General features: G+C 47.6%; 4 protein-coding genes across 4 annotated transcripts, besides 1 other annotated feature; 1 reads left to right on the top strand and 3 right to left on the bottom strand.

Moving 5' to 3' along the window:
* Window position 1: 1 nt before the first annotated feature.
* On the bottom strand, window positions 2-1664 carry FOMMEDRAFT_148871 (PIN domain-like protein; the record flags this gene model as incomplete). The annotated part of the gene is made up of 9 exons (XM_007270696.1): window positions 2-46; window positions 106-271; window positions 326-526; window positions 584-714; window positions 767-919; window positions 977-1027; window positions 1078-1251; window positions 1309-1542; window positions 1608-1664. The coding sequence occupies 9 exons, from the start codon at window positions 1662-1664 to the stop codon at window positions 2-4; spliced, it is 1212 nt and encodes a 403-aa protein (XP_007270758.1).
* Window positions 1665-1916: 252 nt separating this feature from the next.
* Window positions 1917-2162: a sequence feature (Protein overlapping with rRNA (FOMMEDRAFT_95463, EJC98852.1) was converted to a misc_feature.).
* A 664-nt stretch (window positions 2163-2826) lies between these two features.
* Window positions 2827-4811, bottom strand: FOMMEDRAFT_161031 (uncharacterized protein; the record flags this gene model as incomplete). The annotated part of the gene is made up of 16 exons (XM_007270695.1): window positions 2827-2997; window positions 3054-3116; window positions 3186-3346; window positions 3403-3460; window positions 3523-3550; window positions 3644-3869; window positions 3929-3953; window positions 4008-4042; window positions 4099-4124; window positions 4178-4221; window positions 4265-4282; window positions 4332-4380; window positions 4431-4490; window positions 4540-4553; window positions 4613-4691; window positions 4747-4811. 16 exons carry the CDS (start codon window positions 4809-4811, stop codon window positions 2827-2829), a joined length of 1122 nt encoding a protein of 373 aa, XP_007270757.1.
* Window positions 4812-5321: 510 nt separating this feature from the next.
* FOMMEDRAFT_31443 (uncharacterized protein) lies at window positions 5322-15551 on the bottom strand (the record flags this gene model as incomplete). The annotated part of the gene is made up of 25 exons (XM_007270610.1): window positions 5322-6245; window positions 6300-6397; window positions 6487-6540; window positions 6598-6793; window positions 6849-7052; window positions 7105-7169; window positions 7225-8196; window positions 8251-8409; window positions 8771-9758; window positions 9816-10043; window positions 10098-10433; window positions 10490-10618; window positions 10679-10981; window positions 11041-11338; window positions 11411-11625; window positions 11681-11914; window positions 11969-12128; window positions 12180-12421; window positions 12463-12568; window positions 12633-12799; window positions 12850-13058; window positions 13118-13952; window positions 14007-14762; window positions 14821-15095; window positions 15158-15551. The coding sequence occupies 25 exons, from the start codon at window positions 15549-15551 to the stop codon at window positions 5322-5324; spliced, it is 8547 nt and encodes a 2848-aa protein (XP_007270672.1).
* Window positions 15552-15585: 34 nt separating this feature from the next.
* Window positions 15586-15968, top strand: FOMMEDRAFT_161028 (uncharacterized protein; the record flags this gene model as incomplete). The annotated part of the gene is made up of 3 exons (XM_007270694.1): window positions 15586-15684; window positions 15772-15875; window positions 15929-15968. The coding sequence occupies 3 exons, from the start codon at window positions 15586-15588 to the stop codon at window positions 15966-15968; spliced, it is 243 nt and encodes an 80-aa protein (XP_007270756.1).
* Window positions 15969-16779: the final 811 nt, after the last annotated feature.

Here is a 16779-nt window from a genome sequence, read left to right as displayed (position 1 = left end):
GCTACGTCTTCTTTTTCTTCCCTGAGGGACCATCCTTCTCATCTGCCTATGAAACCACGTCATTTAGTATGCATGAGACGTTTGAGTGCTGAAGCAAGGACAGACCTTTCGCTTCCCACCCTTCCCTTTACCTGCCACTTTTTCCTTGCTCTTGTCACCCTTTCCTGGTGGAGGCTTCTGTGACACGGTGAAGAATCCGTCTAGCCGTCCTTGTTGTTTCGCATTCAAGTACTTCGCAAGCTTTTCTGCTCCTTTTCGTACACGTTCCTCGCTGAGAACCAATGTACTTTAATCAACTCGACAATAAACCAAGTCCTATACTCACTTGAAGCCCTTTTCAGTGACGAGGAACTGTACTAGCCCGTCCACGTCAGGTGCTTTCCATTCGAGATCGACTTTCTCTGCCGGTATTACATCAGGTTGCTCAAATACTTTCTTCGCTTCTTCCCAAGGCCATTCATCGGGTACTTGAATACCACCCTTTTTCTTCTTTCCCTCTTCCGCTGCCTCCTCTTTTGCAGCCGTTCTGAAAAGGGAAGACACATGTATATAAGCGGCGACCGACAAATCGAGAAGAACTTACTTTTCTCGCAAGTGTTCGATGACAGCACCAAGGTCACCATAGTCACGAACAAGTTTAAGTGCTGACTTGGGACCAATACCTTTTATCGGCTCTAGATAATCACAACCAAGGAGAATACAAAGGTCGATAAACTAGAAATTTGATAAGTTGATAATCGGTAATAGAAAATACCACGAAGCGGACCTGTGACATATTCATCTCTAATCCTTCGAGAGCCTTCTGAAGATTGATCTCGCTAATAGGTTGCTTCTTGGCCTCGGAGAAAGTTAGATGTCGATAGAGGATGGGTGCATTAAAAGTTAAGGTGTCCATGTCTTCAGAGCCTGCAGCGTATACCTAAATATCCAGAGTCAATCATGAGATGATGGTGAATACTAGTATAGTACTATAGACCTTTCCTCCCCGTGCTAGTTCTGCACATTGCGCTTCTGCTTCTGACGGCGCCTATAAAGCGTATAAGTTGCAATAAATGGGCGGTAAACATTCTAACTTACAACTACAACGGGTATCCCCATAAGACCTAACAACTTCCGACATTCCTCGTTGTGCTCTTTCGTCACTTTGACTTGTCTTCTGGTGAAGCGTTCCATATCTTCTGCCGTTCCGGTCTCTTTTGCCTCTTCACCTTCCTCCTTAGCCTCTTCTCTCCTCTCAAACCGTTTTGCGAGCTACATGACAAGCAAATCAGCTAGTATTTTTATGACCACTCCACTGAAAAGACGTACGACTCCGGACTTCAAGTCTGGTGGCTTGCCATCGAAGACGTACGCAGGTTTAATCCCATTTTCCACAATTCGAATTGTGCGATAGAAAAATCCCATTAAATGACTTGTCGTCTCCCCAGACTCGTTTGTCAAGAGCTCTCCGTCCTTCTGCCGGACAGCAATGAGGAACTGGTATATCGACATCGACGCGTCGATGGCAACTTTACGCCCAAAGAGTGTCTTGATGTCATGTTCCTACATTCAAAAATTATCAAGACCTTCTTTAGCAACTTAAGGAACCTGTACAAGAGGCTACTTACTGCAATCGCCTTTGGCGCATGCTGAGAAATAAGAGCAGTAAGACCTTTGATACCCATAGCGGAAGCAGGAGCAAGAGAATGCAAGACGCGTGACGCCGCCTCCATAATCGCGTGACGTAACGTATCCTCACATGAATTATGTAATAAAAGATTTCTTCGCCAGGGCCCAGCAAGCATAATTAGCATATACTTGACTCTTTAGCACAATCCACTTCAAGAGTCAGTTCATTCAGCACGGAAATCATTACTCAAACCTTAGCAGATCGTTTCTTCCACCACCTCTGCCCTATAGAAACCTTGTCACAACTCTTACTCCGTCAAAGTAACCAATTTTGACTGACTTTTCAGCTCCAGAGTGCTGTTGCTGGCTCCCCAAAACCAATCCGAAGGCCTCACTAAGCCATTCAATCGGTAATAGCGATGGGTGGTGTGTTTAAAGTACAGGGGTGTAATAAATGTGAGCTGATGACTCACACATACTAGAAATTCCTTGTTGAAGAGCAATAATTGCAATACTCTATCCCCAGCACGACAGAGTTTCACAAGATTACCCAGAACCTTCCAGTCAAGGAAAACAACTTGCTGGCTCTGTCAGTGTAGTGCACATGTGGCCCAGAACATCAAAGAGTATAACAGACCTGTTATAACCCCAAAAGCTTGTGAACAGAATATTAAATCAAGCAAAATCTATCCTGGTTATTTAACAAGCTACAGACATCAGTTCTTTACCATGTGCCAGATGAAGAATATGCTGTATTGCTAAGAGAAACATACAACTAGATATTGCATATTGCTTAGCTAGGTCTGAAGTTCAACTACAAGCATTTTAATTGTGGCAAATCATATAGATACTGTATTACTCAGAGTCACTGCACATGCTAATACTCAACTTGCTCACCAATTATTTCTTATTACTAGTAAGAGCAGATACGCAAATCACAAGACTTCTCATTGCGTTAATACGTCAAAAAGACATGTGAGACTAGCCCACAGGAGTAGACGAATAATACATACAGACATTTGTAAGGTAACAACAAAGCTGATAGCTACAAATAAAAGCGAATTTTCAATAAATTGTAGCGAATCACGAAGGTTCAATCAGGAGTCCGGGTTGAAGGCGTTACAAACAAATTGTACACAAACAGAGGTTTTGAAATAAATTATGACCAGTCACAGTCGTAAAAGAACAGAAGGTCCATGAACGAGGTTGACCAAATACCTAGAACCGCGCTACTCGTTCAGGAGCTCGCAAGCCAGAGCGACCCATCGTGGTTACGTATTCCGGAGGCGGCCGTGAATAGGCAACTCGCTGTGAGACCAGCTGGTTGGGCACGTAGGGCATATCGTAACTGTCCACGCTGCCCTTTCCACGACTATGCTTGGCCGAGAACTTACGAATAATGATTAACTGATAACCTCTAAATCAAGGCGAGAAAGAAAACTTACCTCTGAACCGGATGGCGTTGTAACTACTTCTCGTAACACGTTCACTTCAATATCAGAAGGTTGCTGAGGTAGGCAAGTCGAACGAATGGAATGAGTGACTTTCGCGCGTCCTTTTCGAGAGTCTCTGCTTACTTTCGACCAGTCGATTTGTCCAAAAATGCTATGCGTCGTCTGGACCTGCCCAGACGACTGAATAATGGTGAATTCGCCATTTGTGCCTGGTGAACGGTCTGTTCCGCGACCACGCACTACGCGCCGCGTGTTGAGCGTTGCAAGGAGTGAGTTGCTGTAAACTTTTGAAGCGCATGTAAGTAAGGGTCCTGAGTGATTGAGGGGATGGACAGCATACGCTTCGACAGGACAAAGAAGAAGCCAATATACACAAACGTCAGAGGCAGGGTGTCGAACTATAGCACCACATGCTTCAATTAACACTAATTAAGCGAAAATCGAGGGGGAAGGAACTTACGGAGACTAAAGTGGCAATCCCGCAAATGCTAACGGCGCCGATACAGAAATTAATAAGCTTCCGCATCAATTTGCCTAGGCAACCCGGAGGCGGCCAGGCTACATCAAAATGTATAACATACCTTGTGATTGCCCCCGTCTCAATTGAGTATGCGATCAATCCGTTGATGAGGGTGGTGGCCGAGAACGCATTCCGCAGGTGGTGCAAGTAATACGTGAGCGAGGCGGCTATGAGGATATCCGTGAACACGCTCGTCGTCAGAATAGCCGTTGTTATGCCTTTTAGCTTAGGTTGGTCTGCAAATGTCGGGAGACTAATTGCTTTTACGGTGAATATTACAGCGAGCACTAAAAATCAGGATCAGTAAAGAAGGAAAATGCTTTTAGCAGATGAGGATATAACAAACCGAGTATTGCAGCATTCAGAGCCAGCTATGGTAGCGTCGTTAGTTTCCAGGCACTAATCCGGAGAACTGAAGAACCCACAATACTGCCCGTAAGGACGACATTCTTGTGACTGACTGTAGAATATTATCAATCCGACATCCCATGCGGTCATAGAAAAAAGAACACTTACATCTCCACACTCGCATAGCGAAGGCACTTCCCGCGAATCATCAGCAAAGCTAGAAGCACTATCGCATATCAATACTCACGATTTTACTAGCACCGAGATATACGCCTGTTTTGGAGCAAACCCCTTCATGTTAATTTATCTCCACACTGGAAAGGGAACCACGTACTCCTACTAGGACTTGTGCCTGTCATAATGTTCAGTACCACCTCAAGTTTACAAGATACTGCACCTACAATTAGAGTCCATGTTGGCACAAGTAGTGCGAGCGGATCGCTGAACGAGCTATTTCGCCCAGTTAAACAACTGAAGTAGTGTTCTCTCGAGTCCCTCACCTGATCGCATAATGATAGACAACATGCCCTGAAAGAGCAGAATGTATGGTCTCTAAGATGCTGAATCCCAATCAGTTGCGGGGTTTGTGCCATGATGAAAGTAACCAACCACACGAATACAACCTAATGGGTCATGAACAACGTTCAGACATGCAACTTGCGAATTTGGACTGCTAACGTACAAGACACTTGTAGAATAACCGATCCTGCGTATAGCGTTGGAAGTATGTGTATAATTGAGCTAATAGTACACCATAAAGACTATGCAGAAGCAGAGTAAGCTTTAAGTCCTGGTGTAGTTAAGAGCAAGACATACACAGCTGCAACGGCGAAACCAACGAAGGCGGCGCCCAGAGTAGAGTCAAAACTTTGTGTCGCCATTTTTAGCTACTATCCAGCAACGTTCGAGACTTCAAGACCGAGCTAGCGGAAACAAAAGGCGAGGAGAAATGTACCCAGACAGAGAGAAAAAAGGAGAAAAGGAAAGGGAGGAGGTCAGTTGACGGAGTAGAGCTTAAAAAGAGCGCAATGTGAGTTGCAGTGTGGACACTCTGGAGAGTTGAGAGCGACCGATGAGGACTGCAGCCGGGGAGGACCCTGCAATGGCATCGAGGATTCGAGGTACATAACGGTACATACATGCAAAACCGATCGCGCGGACTCATACGAGAAACAATTTTACCCTTCCTTTCGATTTTCCATTGGACGCTCATCGGACCCACAAACTTACGCCGGATCCCGCATTCAGCGATCGTGACATAACTATTCCTTTATGCGGCATCCACTCCCCACAAATTCACTCGGCTGTTGTGAGGGAACCCATATGCTTCCATCTTGTCGAAGATCACAAACCAGGGGAACTGAATTGCTTCATCCTGCTCTTCATTTTATTCATTTCGTTCCGTTCAAGCGATCCTCGTTCTGGTTGGCTGTGCTAGCTGCGATTTGGTCGATGTAGGGCGTAGGAGGAGCGGGTTCAGTGTCGTGAACGGCGACACCTAGTCGTGCCATGCTTAACAATAGAGCTCGATGCACTTCTCTGGCACCTTTCCGTCTTGATCCTTCGACGAGTCCCCGTAAAACGTGGACTGGTACTAGAAGGCGTTTTTTCGCCCCGTGCGGTCCGCTCGTTCCTGCAGTGCCCTGCTTCACTGTATTTTCAGCTTTAGCATCTATCACTTGCAAGCCACCATAAACTAATAGGTGAATAAAGGCACGTGCTGAGGATGCCAACAATGCATACGGTAAAAGATCTTTTTCGCACTGCACTTTTGACGGAATAATCCCTGAAGTCATGGATGACTGTAGAGGCATGAAACTGGGTAGCTGTAAGTCCGATACTGCCCGTTGCACGCCGCGTATCAGAGCCGGGTCTATCGTCTGAAGTATGCGGATATGAGCGTCTTCACTCAATCTTTCGGACAGCGCTCGGCGTTTCAGGGTCTGCGGTTGTAATGCACGGAACTCTTGCACATCCACAATGGGCATGCTCCCCGCCCACGAAGGTTGCTCGCACACTCGCCCAGACGCTCCGTCTTCGGAGTCTTTAGCCTTCCCGCCCTTGATCTTACGATGCGCGGATAGACGTAAGCCGCAAAATGCGCAAAACGAGTCAGGAACTGAAGACCTCTTGGCTGATTCTTGGGCATGCTGAGCAGAACGCGGGAAATGTCCCTCTTTCACCATCCAACGATAGATGTCCATTGGCCCAGAAAATTTGACGCTTGACTCAGGAGATTGAACGCTCTGCGGTGCTGATTCTTCCATTACTCCTGAAGATATGAAGTCGTCCCAAACTGCTCTAGCGCGTCCCCACTGATGAAATAAATATTAATTTAGCGTTGAATCAAACTTTGTTATCTCACTTACTTCAATCGCTCGACGCCGTCCCTCCACCAAGCTCTCAAAATGCTGAGTGGTGAAGGGCAAGAAGTATGGCACCTGCATGAGTTTACGGGGACCTGCATCTGCGTAAAAGTAAGACAACACAGAGAATAGGACGACGGATGGTAAGTATTAAGTCAATCCCGTAAGTTATGAAGGCAATTCAACGGACCTTGTACTGTCATCGGGAAGCGTTGAATAGTTTTTTTCAGGCGCTTTATGTGCTCTGGAAATCAGAAAATATCAGACATTCATAATGTGCTCAGGCTCGACGGTCTCTAACCCGGATCAGATGAGCCTGGTGACTCTCGTGACTTTGTCTCCTGATCAACGGAGGTTGACCGTTTCTCGAGGCCGTCAGACCACTTTACGACCCAGGTGTCGCCTTTCCGAGGTCGTAGCTCGGTATGACGATCGAGTTCGATGTCAAGGACTTGCTCGTCGCCTTTGACGGGTCGAGCAGATTTGCCCATATCCAGCTGGAATATATAAATCTTTGAGATTGTGGAGTAAATATATATGTACACAACGTACCTCGACCCAGTGCTCAATATGAGTCGGACTATTTCGTGTATCCAACCACTCCAGGCTTATCCGCGCCAGGTACGGCTTGTCTGTGGTTGCCATTATACAGTACGGAGGTTCCGAGACAGAGAAAGGAGTGACAAAGGTAGATGGAGGAGGTTCGGTAGCGGATGTCACTGTTACTTTAGCCAGAACGGTACTGGCATGGATACTCTGGAGATGATTTCGTTCACTAAGGCTTATACAAGAGACAATGTAAACTTACGTATGACGCTGTTGAGACAGAAACCATCCACTTGTGTGTAGCCTTGCCTCCTGTACTTGTTTCCTCTACATAAAAAATCGGTTAGGCGCAGTATGTACTGTGAATGTCAATCGAGCTTACCAGTTGGAAGACGCATACTGTAGTCTGTGACTATGAGCCTCACTGGAAAATGGAATCTGCTGCCCTCGTGAGTCCTCAAGGGACCGCCCGATTCTACAGAAGGATCCAACGTATTTTCCGCAATGTTATCTTCAGAGGACGCTTTTTCTTCCGTAGCTTCAGCAGAGAGACTTCGTTCGGCATAAGGCATTCTCCAACCGCGTTTCTGAGCATTGTCATCGACATTGAGAACATCGACTGGCTCATCGGTATCAAAGACGCGTATCTCTCTTTTCTTCGGTGCCCTGCCGAGGAACGGAGCTAACGCTGGTGTATCTTTGTGATGTCCCAATGTCTTCGTGAGTAATGTAGACATTCCTCTCCCATCCTCCTCAGACTTTATCTGTGCGTGGGGTTGCACGACCTTCGCAAGCTCCTGTGCCTCCTCTGTCTCCGGAACAGTTACGATGCCCTCATACGAGCCGACCGCCATCTTAAAAAGACGTTGCAAACTCGCACTCATACCCGTCACCTCCAACCCATGCTCAATCACAAATGTCTGCTCTTCCTCCGGAACAACAACCGCACACGCCTGCACGCATTCGTCATGGCTCCCGAACTCGCGGTGGTGTTTCAGACGGCAGTGGTTCAGCAGACCTTGCAGACGCGGAAAGTCCGAGCGATGACAGTCCGGACACGCAATCTTATACACCATCGTCGGCGTTGCGCTGGTATCGCGCAAGAAAAGGAATTTATTCGGTTCTTTCACAACGCGGTCTTCGTGGTGCAGGTGAACATGCGGGCGGGTCGTATGTCGAGGTCGTACGAACTCTTGAACAGGACTCCGAATAGCTTCATTAGGCTTCGTAGGGAAAGCATGATTGTCTAAGATGCCTAAAGGCTCTGGAGGGTCAGTTGGTAGGAAGACCGACAAAGGTTCCTTTGTAGCCTTGTGCGCAGCAATTGCAAGGTCTGCGAAGCGGTTCGGGGTGTCTTCACTCAAACGTCAGAAGCTGAATATTTCGTACTTCATTTGCATGAATATACCTTTTTTCACCTGTGTATCTGGCAGCTCAATGTGTTTCTCGAGAGCATCTTGCAGGAGGAGAGCCCAATTAAGCCGAGCCTCAACTGTTTCTTTCACCCGGGAGCGTAGGCCAATTTCAAGGTCGATCTCTTCAAGTAGAAGTGCTCGTAACACATCCTCTGCAATTATCTTAGATATTAAGTAACAGAAATTACCAAATGACATATTACCTCTCTCGCTTTCAGTAAACTTGCGCTTTCGTTGGCAGCGCTCATCGAAGTCGGTCATCAAGTTTAAAGGCATCACGTGCCGCGTGTCGCATCTCATCAAATTTCTGCTGAGGTAAATCAATCCTCTAAAATATTATTGCAAAGAAACAAAAGAATAATGAAGAAATAACTAGAGATACAAAGGTACAGACACATGCGAGCAGCAAGATGAAACCAATGAGTGTGGATATGAGCAATCATTATGAAGGAGGATTGGCTGCAGGTGTCGTAGCTATCCGATCCCGTCTAAGCGCAACAGGTTTCGCTGTACCTTCTGCGGGTTTTATGCGTTTTGCGAGTGATTCTGCAGCGTTTTCACCACCAACTTCATCTCGGGCACGTTTTGCTGCTGCACCCATGATAGACACGCCTCCGCTCTCTGCTGCATTAGCAGCAGCAGCTTGGATGACGGCGGCTGGAGCGCCGCCCCGAACAGCACCTCCACGGCCAACACCACGAGCACCTCGTACACCCCGTGCGCCACCACGTGCTCCGCGAACACTCGCATCGGTAGCAGCAGCTCCCGCGGCTGCTCCAGCGACACTCAAAGTCGGTTTTCTCGGAAGAGCTGCGGGTGTTGCAGCTGTTGACGGGCCGGCTGCGGGAACGGCAGCAGTCCCAGTTGCACTGGTCGTCGTACCACCTGAGACTGCCCCACCACTGCCTGAAGCAGTAGACGCATTTGTTGCCTGAACGGGTTTCGCTGGAATGGAAGCAGCGGTTTTCACAGGAGTGGCTACAGAGCCTGGGGGAATAGTAGGTGCATTAGCAGGAATAATGCCCGCCTCACGCCAAGCCTTGATTTGAGCCTCGAGATGTTTGACGTTCGCCTGGGCTTTTTGCAACATGCCATCCTTTAATTTTATCTTCGTCACAGATTCCATCCTTCCACGCTCTGTCGCCGCCTTGAGAGCTTGTTCGTGCTCCTCTTGCGATATCGCATGCTGGTTACTCTGAGAAGCAGTTGTAGTTGCAGCGGCCTTTGTGGCCTCTTCACGAGCCTTTTCGATTGCGTTCTTGAGTTCTTCCTCATGCTTGGCGGCAAGTCTGGCTTCCAATGCACGAAGCTCCTCTGCGTGGCGGGCAGCGACCTTAGCAGTATCTGCACCCGGATTTTGAAGCTCAGCACGAAGCTTCTCTGTTGCTTCCGTCACAGCCTGGTCTTGTTCCTGTTTGTGTTTTTCCGTCAGGGCGGCTAACTTCTCTCCATCTGCAATCCTCCGTTTTTCATTCTCAGCTATACGAGCCTGGAACTTCTCCTGTATCAAAAGAGTAATAAGTAAACGCAATATCAGACTTGAAAAAGAATAGCCTACATTCTGGAGACGGATATTCCTTGCTTCATTCAGAGCCTTTGCGACACGTTCTTCCGCGCTCTTCGCACGAGTAAGCGCTTCGTCCCGAGCTTTCGCTAGTTCAGCCTTCTCCGTCTCAAGCTGTTGACGAACTTGAGCAACGTCAGCGGCTTCGGGTGCAGACGCCTCTGCACTCTGACCGGATGCTTTTTCAGCGAGAAGTTTATCTCGTTCTTCGCGAAGCGCAGTCTATAAAGAACGTGAGTAAAGCAAAACGTCACTCTAAATGAAAACTAAATTCACCATAGCAGCCTCGTAGTCCGCGGCAGCCTTAGCTGCTTTACTCATCTCTTCAGCCAATAGTTTCGCAGACGTCTCCTTCTCTCGGGTAGCAGCCGATAACTGAGTTTTGAGTGCCTCAAGTTCAGCATTTGGCTCCGAAGGTGCCATAGCGGGAGCCTGACTAGCGAGGCGTTCCTTCTCAGCAGTCAACTCCTTGACTTGCTTTCGTAGTTCCGAGACAATCTCATTAAGTTTGGCGATCTGTTGGTTCAGTTGCCCAAGTCGCATGCGAGACTCCTGTCCAAGCGAGTTGTACTTGGTCCGGAATTCAGTGAGGGTGTTCTGCGTGTCTTCAAGCTGGATGAAGAATGCAAGTTTCAGTACAACGCTTTGAGTTTTGACAAAATACTTACGAGTTTTGCCTTGGCTTCAGCCTCTGCAGTATAAGCCGTCTTCTCTTCCTCTGCTTTGCGCAGATCAATTTGTAAGTCTTCAATCTCGTCTTTGAGAGCTTGAACGTCATTCGGATCAATGCGGTCGTACTTGAAGCAAGTCAGTGTATGTCTCTTTGATCAACGAAAAAGAACGTTCTAATGACGTACCTTTGTCAAAAGTTGGCTGTTCCGTTCCTTCCATTGACGATTCTCGTCTTCCAACCGCTGGATTTGACCATTCTTTGCCTCAAGCTCGGCACGCAAGGTCTTCGCCTCCTCTTTGACTGGACCAAGCTCAGATTGTAACTGATTCAGTGTTGACTCGAGTTGACGCGCTTTCCTGGCGTGGGCATCACTCTCTGCTCTAAGCGTCGCATTGCTTTCGCGGAGGATGTTCAGTTGGTTAATCCTCTCTAGGAGCTCAGCGTGTTCTGCAGAGTTCCCAACGGACTTCGCAGCTTCCTCGCGCTCCTAGAAGCCATAAGTCAGGTCAGTATATAATGATAACCAATAAGTGTCAGGAAACAAACATTAGACAGAGTTGTTCTGGTCTCCTCCAAAGCTTGAGCAAGATGTTCGATCTGGGTCTTCTGCCTTGCACTCTCCTGTTTAGCGAGCTCAAGCTGTAAATCGACGATCTCCTTCTCCTTCCGGAGATAGGCGATGACGGAACGCAGTTCTGCGATTCGACCATCTGTATCGTCGCCTTCTCCAGCTTCGGGAACATTGACGTCTGAATCTGCGGCCTGGCGTATACGAGATGCCTGTGAGCTAACGGACTCGAGATGCTGGTGCAGGGTAGCATTTTGTGATGCTAGATCCTTTGAGCTAAAAAAAAAACATCACATAAACGACACATTTAATACGAATTCCTGTAGCGTTTAACGTGACGAGACTCACCGAGCTGTGAGGTCAGCAATCTCCTTATTGAGTGCATCTCGCTGTTGACTCCAGCTGGCCTCAGAAGAAGTAAAGTTCGCCTGCGCAGTCTCAGTCTGCAGCACCTTCTCTCGGATAGTCGCGCGGGCTTCAGTCAGTTCTTTCTTGAGTCCGTCGACTGCTTTGATCGACTCGGCATGAGCAACGACCTCCCGAGCATACTTCTCTTCGGCGGCCTGTGGACGAAAACGTGAGCGGAAATAAATGTTTCATGTCAGAATGCAGACGAACCTTAGCGCGCTCTATTTGCTCGCGTATATCATTCTCACGAGAAGCCTGATCAGTTCGTGAACTCATCTCGGCATTCGTGATATCAACAATGGTGTCCTCCAATGTTTTCTTATCTTGCATGAATGCAGCACGCTCCTTTTCTAGTACTTGTTGAAGTTCGGTGTTTTTGGAGTTGAGTCGGTCTAACTCTGCTTGCATCGAAGCAATCCTCTCCTCCAACGTCTTTTGTTGAGCCTGGAAACCGATTAGAGATCAATATTCAGTGTAATGTTTACAAATGCAATGTACCTCATATTTTGCGATCTGGGCCTCAGTCGAAGCCTTAAATTCATCATGCGTCGTGGAGAGAGATTGGAGAGCGGCTTCGCTAGCTTGACTGATTTCCTGGAACTGCTGAACGTGACTACGAGCCGCTGCAAGATCCACTTCGGCAGCCTTTAATGCACCACTACGCAATTAAGTCAGTATTGTAAAGAGAAAATGCAAGCGGTCTCCGTACCGAAGCTCAGCGATTTCAGCTCTTAGGTCCTGATCGGACGCGGCATCATCAGAAGTTGACTGAGGAATAGTGCTAGTCGTTCCAGTAACTGAGGTACGGCGTTCGTAGACGGCAAGCTTCTCTTCGTTCATCTGTACTTGCTTAACGAGGCCATCAACACGTTCCTGGAGGTGCTTCCGGCTTGTCTCAGCTTCAACCAGTGCTTCACGTGCTTTAGAGAGATTTTCAACCTGAAGGAATAGCTGGTAAGCACAAGAGCCGTTTGACGAAGCAATAAGCATACCGAACGGTCAATCTTCGTCCGCAACTCCTGCACTTCGATATCCTTCTGCAGCGAGGTTTGACGGCCAGTGTCACGCTCATGAGATAACTGGGTGCGGAGATCTTGGCTAGAAAAACACAGTCATCAACGCATGTTGGAGATAAACCTCAACGAATTTGGAGAATACGAACGATTGGGTCTCTAGCGATTGAATTTGAGCTTCCAGCCTTCTCCTATCGCTTTCATTCGCCCGGTCGATATCGTTATGCATCTTTTGCACGTTGCCGATTAAGTCTGCCATACGCGATCGTTCAAGAGAAAGGACCTTGTTCTCGTCGAGCAGGCGAGTTTGCACATTCTAATATATATGGTTAGTTTCAGCGAGTCTCGCCATAGCCAGCTGCTCACCTCCCAGATTTTCTTCTCCGCACGAAGGTTTGAGCACTCGTTCCGAAGACGTTCAATCTGGCTGTTTGCCGTAGACAATTCTTCCGAAGCATGGTTACATGCAATATCCAAACGCATATACTGATCGTGAAGTTGCTGGTTACGCTTTTGCAAATTCTGTGCTTCACGCTCATGTAAGACGTATTGCTCTTGTGCCATCCGATATCGTTCTAGAAAGGGAATAAAAGGTTACGCTATGTACACATGAAATGAAAAGAATGCTACCCACCATTGAGGAACTCAATCTTAGCGTTCGCCTTTGCTAATGCCGCACCCAACTGGCTGGCTTCGCGCTGATATCGCAAGACCTCATCGCGGAGCTTCACCGTATCAACGCCCATCTCCTTCCGGTACGCCTCAAAGTTACTGCGAACTTCTTCTAACTCCTTCTCCAGGTCTGAGGGCTCGCGAACAATACCGTTGATTAGAGGTGATGTAGCCTGCGATCGAACGTCCTCAACAGACGGGACCGCTCCACTACGCTCGTAGCGCGCAAGCATGGTCTTCAACATATCCCGCTCCTTGGCGTACGCTTGGGCCGTAGCTTGCTGGCTGCTCTGCATGTTCTCCAACTGAGCCTGCAACGTCTGTATCGCTTCGTGAGCTTCACGAATTGCCTCGGCCTGCTCAGTCTCGAGTCGTTCTTTATATGCCCGCTCTTCGGCTTCCATCTTCGCACCCAGTTCGCGCACACAGAGCAAGAGCTTCATGTTCTGCTCTTGGAGTTGTGGAATCGATCGGAAAAGAACGAGATTATTGGTAATGACGTCCTCAATATTCACTGCCGGTGCTACGTTCTCCATGTCCTCGTCTGATAGCAAAGTGGCGTCATGCATACGACCAAGGTCTTTGAGAAGGGATTGGATCTGTCGGCCGAGGTCTGCTCCCTGCTGAGTTAACCTAGAGTTCTCTTCCTGAGATTTTTGAAGCTTCTTGTTGGTGTCATCTAGTTTAACCAAGCAGTCGTCACGTTCGGCAAGAGCCTGAGACAATTGTGCAGCGAGTTGATCTGACTCCGCTTGCACTCGTTCAATCTCTTTCTTCTGTCGCGAGAGAGCGGGAGTCTGCAAACAAAGTGAGTAAATGCCTTGCTTACAAAAACTAATGAACAAACGTACGGCCTCTTCAAGCTGAGCAAGAACGTCAGTGAGAGTCCGGTCCAAATTCTCCATGTCTCGAGTCTTAATCCTGAGCTCGCCCTGCATCTTGACGTATTCCGCGTAGACTTCGGTGAAGGTCTTGCCACTCTTCTGCATACGATTAATCATGGATATACCTGGACTGAAGCTGAACAGATTCTCCGAAGATTCGTCTGGCGAAGCCTGTTCTCGCGGGGGTACCGGAAGCTCACCAGCGTTTATACAATCCAAGACGCCCCTTAATTCCTCCAATTCGTCTTCAAGTTGTTTTGATCTCCTCTGTTCCTCCTCCAACGCGTCGCGCAACTTCTGCTCGCTAGCGGCAGCCTTCTCTCCCAAGCCTTCCCAGTCTTTCTCTATACCGGCGACCAACTCCTTCGCCTGATTCTCCCTTTCTTCCATCATTTGCACGAGTCGACGGAGATTTGCAGCTTCGCTGGAATATTTGGCCTCCTGATCGGCGAGTTGGTTCGTCAAGTCATGCACCTTCTGCAATGTTTGCGACAGCTGCTGAGATTGCGTATTGTGGGATGTTTGGAGAGTACGCAGAGTACTGAGGGTTTGGTTGTGCGTCTGCTTGACTGAGTCGAGTTCGGCCTGTAACTGCACCAGTTCTGTATGCTTGTCACGGCGATAATTCGAGTATTCTTCAGATTTCTTGGCCAGTTCCGCGTTCGTACGTTCATTTTCGTCCTTTGCCAGCTGCAACTGATGAGTAAGGGTGTCAACCTTAAACTGTTGATCGTGTAAATATGAATAAACGACGCCGCTTCATAGTCCATGATTCACTCACTGCCGTTGATCTCTCCGAAGATCGCACGTCTCGAAGGCTTGACTCTACTTCCTGTGCCTCCTTCCGTGCAACCTTGAGGTTTTCACGTAACGTTGTAATCTCCTCGTTCCTCTGTGCAACGTCTTCTTGAAGACGACTGACGACCCCCAGTAATTCTCTCTTCTCCCTTTCCACGTCTTCGACCTTTTTCTTCAGGGCAACGACTTCATGCGAGGATGAGGACTGAGTTGTGCTAACTTTTTCAAGTTGCGACTGTAGCTCGGCTCGGGCAGCGGCTATAGTCGAACGTACAGAGGTATTAAGAGCCGGGAAAGTTAGCAATACACTTAACACGAACCTATTTCTTCTTTCTCAGCCTTCACGGCTTCGAGTTCGTCCTGAACGTCCTTCACATTCGTATCGAGTTCGGAAAGCAAACTCTCTTTATCATGCAAAGCCTGGTCTAGTTCGATCTCCTTCCGCTCTGCCTCTGCCTCAAGTACCTCAATATTCTGTTCTTTCTCATCGAGCTGCGCGGCTTGATTCAGTATGAGTTTGTAGCACTGGACAATAAGGACTGGAGACGGAGTTTCAAGGTTTGCTTCTGGAAACAAGCCACCAAGGGCTGCAAGGTCGACATCATTCAGCAATGGACCGAGAGCTAATGCGGCAGCTGGAGGCGGCGTCGAACGCGCTGAAGTGTTGTCCGCCGCGTCAACTTCGACTTTCTTGCTTCTCCGTCTCGGAGGCATCGTCTTACTGCGACGCTCGGCGAACTAGTTGAGAATGGTGGTGAAGCTACGCAAGGGTGTCGCCAGCACCGTTGCGAGCAGGGATGTGGTTGATACTGGTACTGGAGCCTCAAAGGGTGCAGCTCGAGCAAGTGTAAGTAAGACGGCACGTCACATGTGGCTTTTGTGTGACAAACAAACAAATTATGTAATATTGAAGGCGTGAGACGTCTCTTCGAAGTCTTTCACGTTTGCGTTAAACGTTCGTACGACTTCCCAGTTACAACTTGATGTATATTACTTTTCTGCGGTTGTAACCGAAGTGCATCACGCAACGAGTCTGAAGTATGTACACTTGATCGAGTGCTGCCCTCAGGTTGCGGAGCGTTGACGGGCAGCCAACTCGGTGCACAAAACGTCATATGGAGATTCACATAGCATTTCATTCCGAGTAACCAAGGAAATCGACGGACGATAAAACTAAAGCATTTGTCCTAAATAAGCAAGCCTAAACGCATTCTCGGTGGTGAGGGATGCTAATATGCCAAAGATGCAGCGTGAGCACAACAGACTCAAATGTGCAAAGATATAACAAACAAACTTACAGTGCTCAGAAGCTTGTCCTAGCCTTCTTTGCTACTGGTAGGTTCAAGCCTCGGATTAAACCCCAGTTCGAGCCGATAAGAATAGTGTGAGAGTTCCACGAAGGAGAATGTTGGACTGTCTTTGAGTTGTCCATACTCACAAAGCACAGTATCAAGCTCCTTGTTAAACCCAATGCGTTCGAAAACATTACAATACACAGGTAATTTTTTTTTAAGTGCTCAACCCCCCTCTGCATTGTAAAGGAGCACTCGTTTTCCAGTCCTGCCATTACACCCAAGATTTTCTGATACTAGACAATTAAATCAGTACAAACTAGTAAGTGACAAACTCAGTACTGACAAGACAAGGTAGTGAGTCAAGGAAGCCACCATTACTACAACATTGAGCTCTGTGTACAATGTATATTCCACAATAGAACCACTGTGTCAGCTTTAGATAGTAAGGTGTTGCCTCATAAACAAGTTCAAAAGGCCCTTTCATAGTTCCTAAATGGCAAGTACCATCACGAAAAAGTTGCAACAAATGTAATTAATAATAGCAAATGTAATGTAATAATGTACTTATATATTAATTACAATTCAAAATTATAATTATACTTTGCTTGTAATTGAAATGTAACAACTAGTATATAAATGTAATACTT

The sequence above is a fragment of the Fomitiporia mediterranea genome, assembly GCF_000271605.1.
Source record: "Fomitiporia mediterranea MF3/22 unplaced genomic scaffold FOMMEscaffold_14, whole genome shotgun sequence".
Classification (NCBI taxonomy): Eukaryota; Fungi; Basidiomycota; class Agaricomycetes; order Hymenochaetales; family Hymenochaetaceae; genus Fomitiporia; species Fomitiporia mediterranea.
The sequence above is the reverse complement of the archived record's forward strand: the minus strand, read 5'-3'. Positions and strand labels throughout refer to the sequence as shown.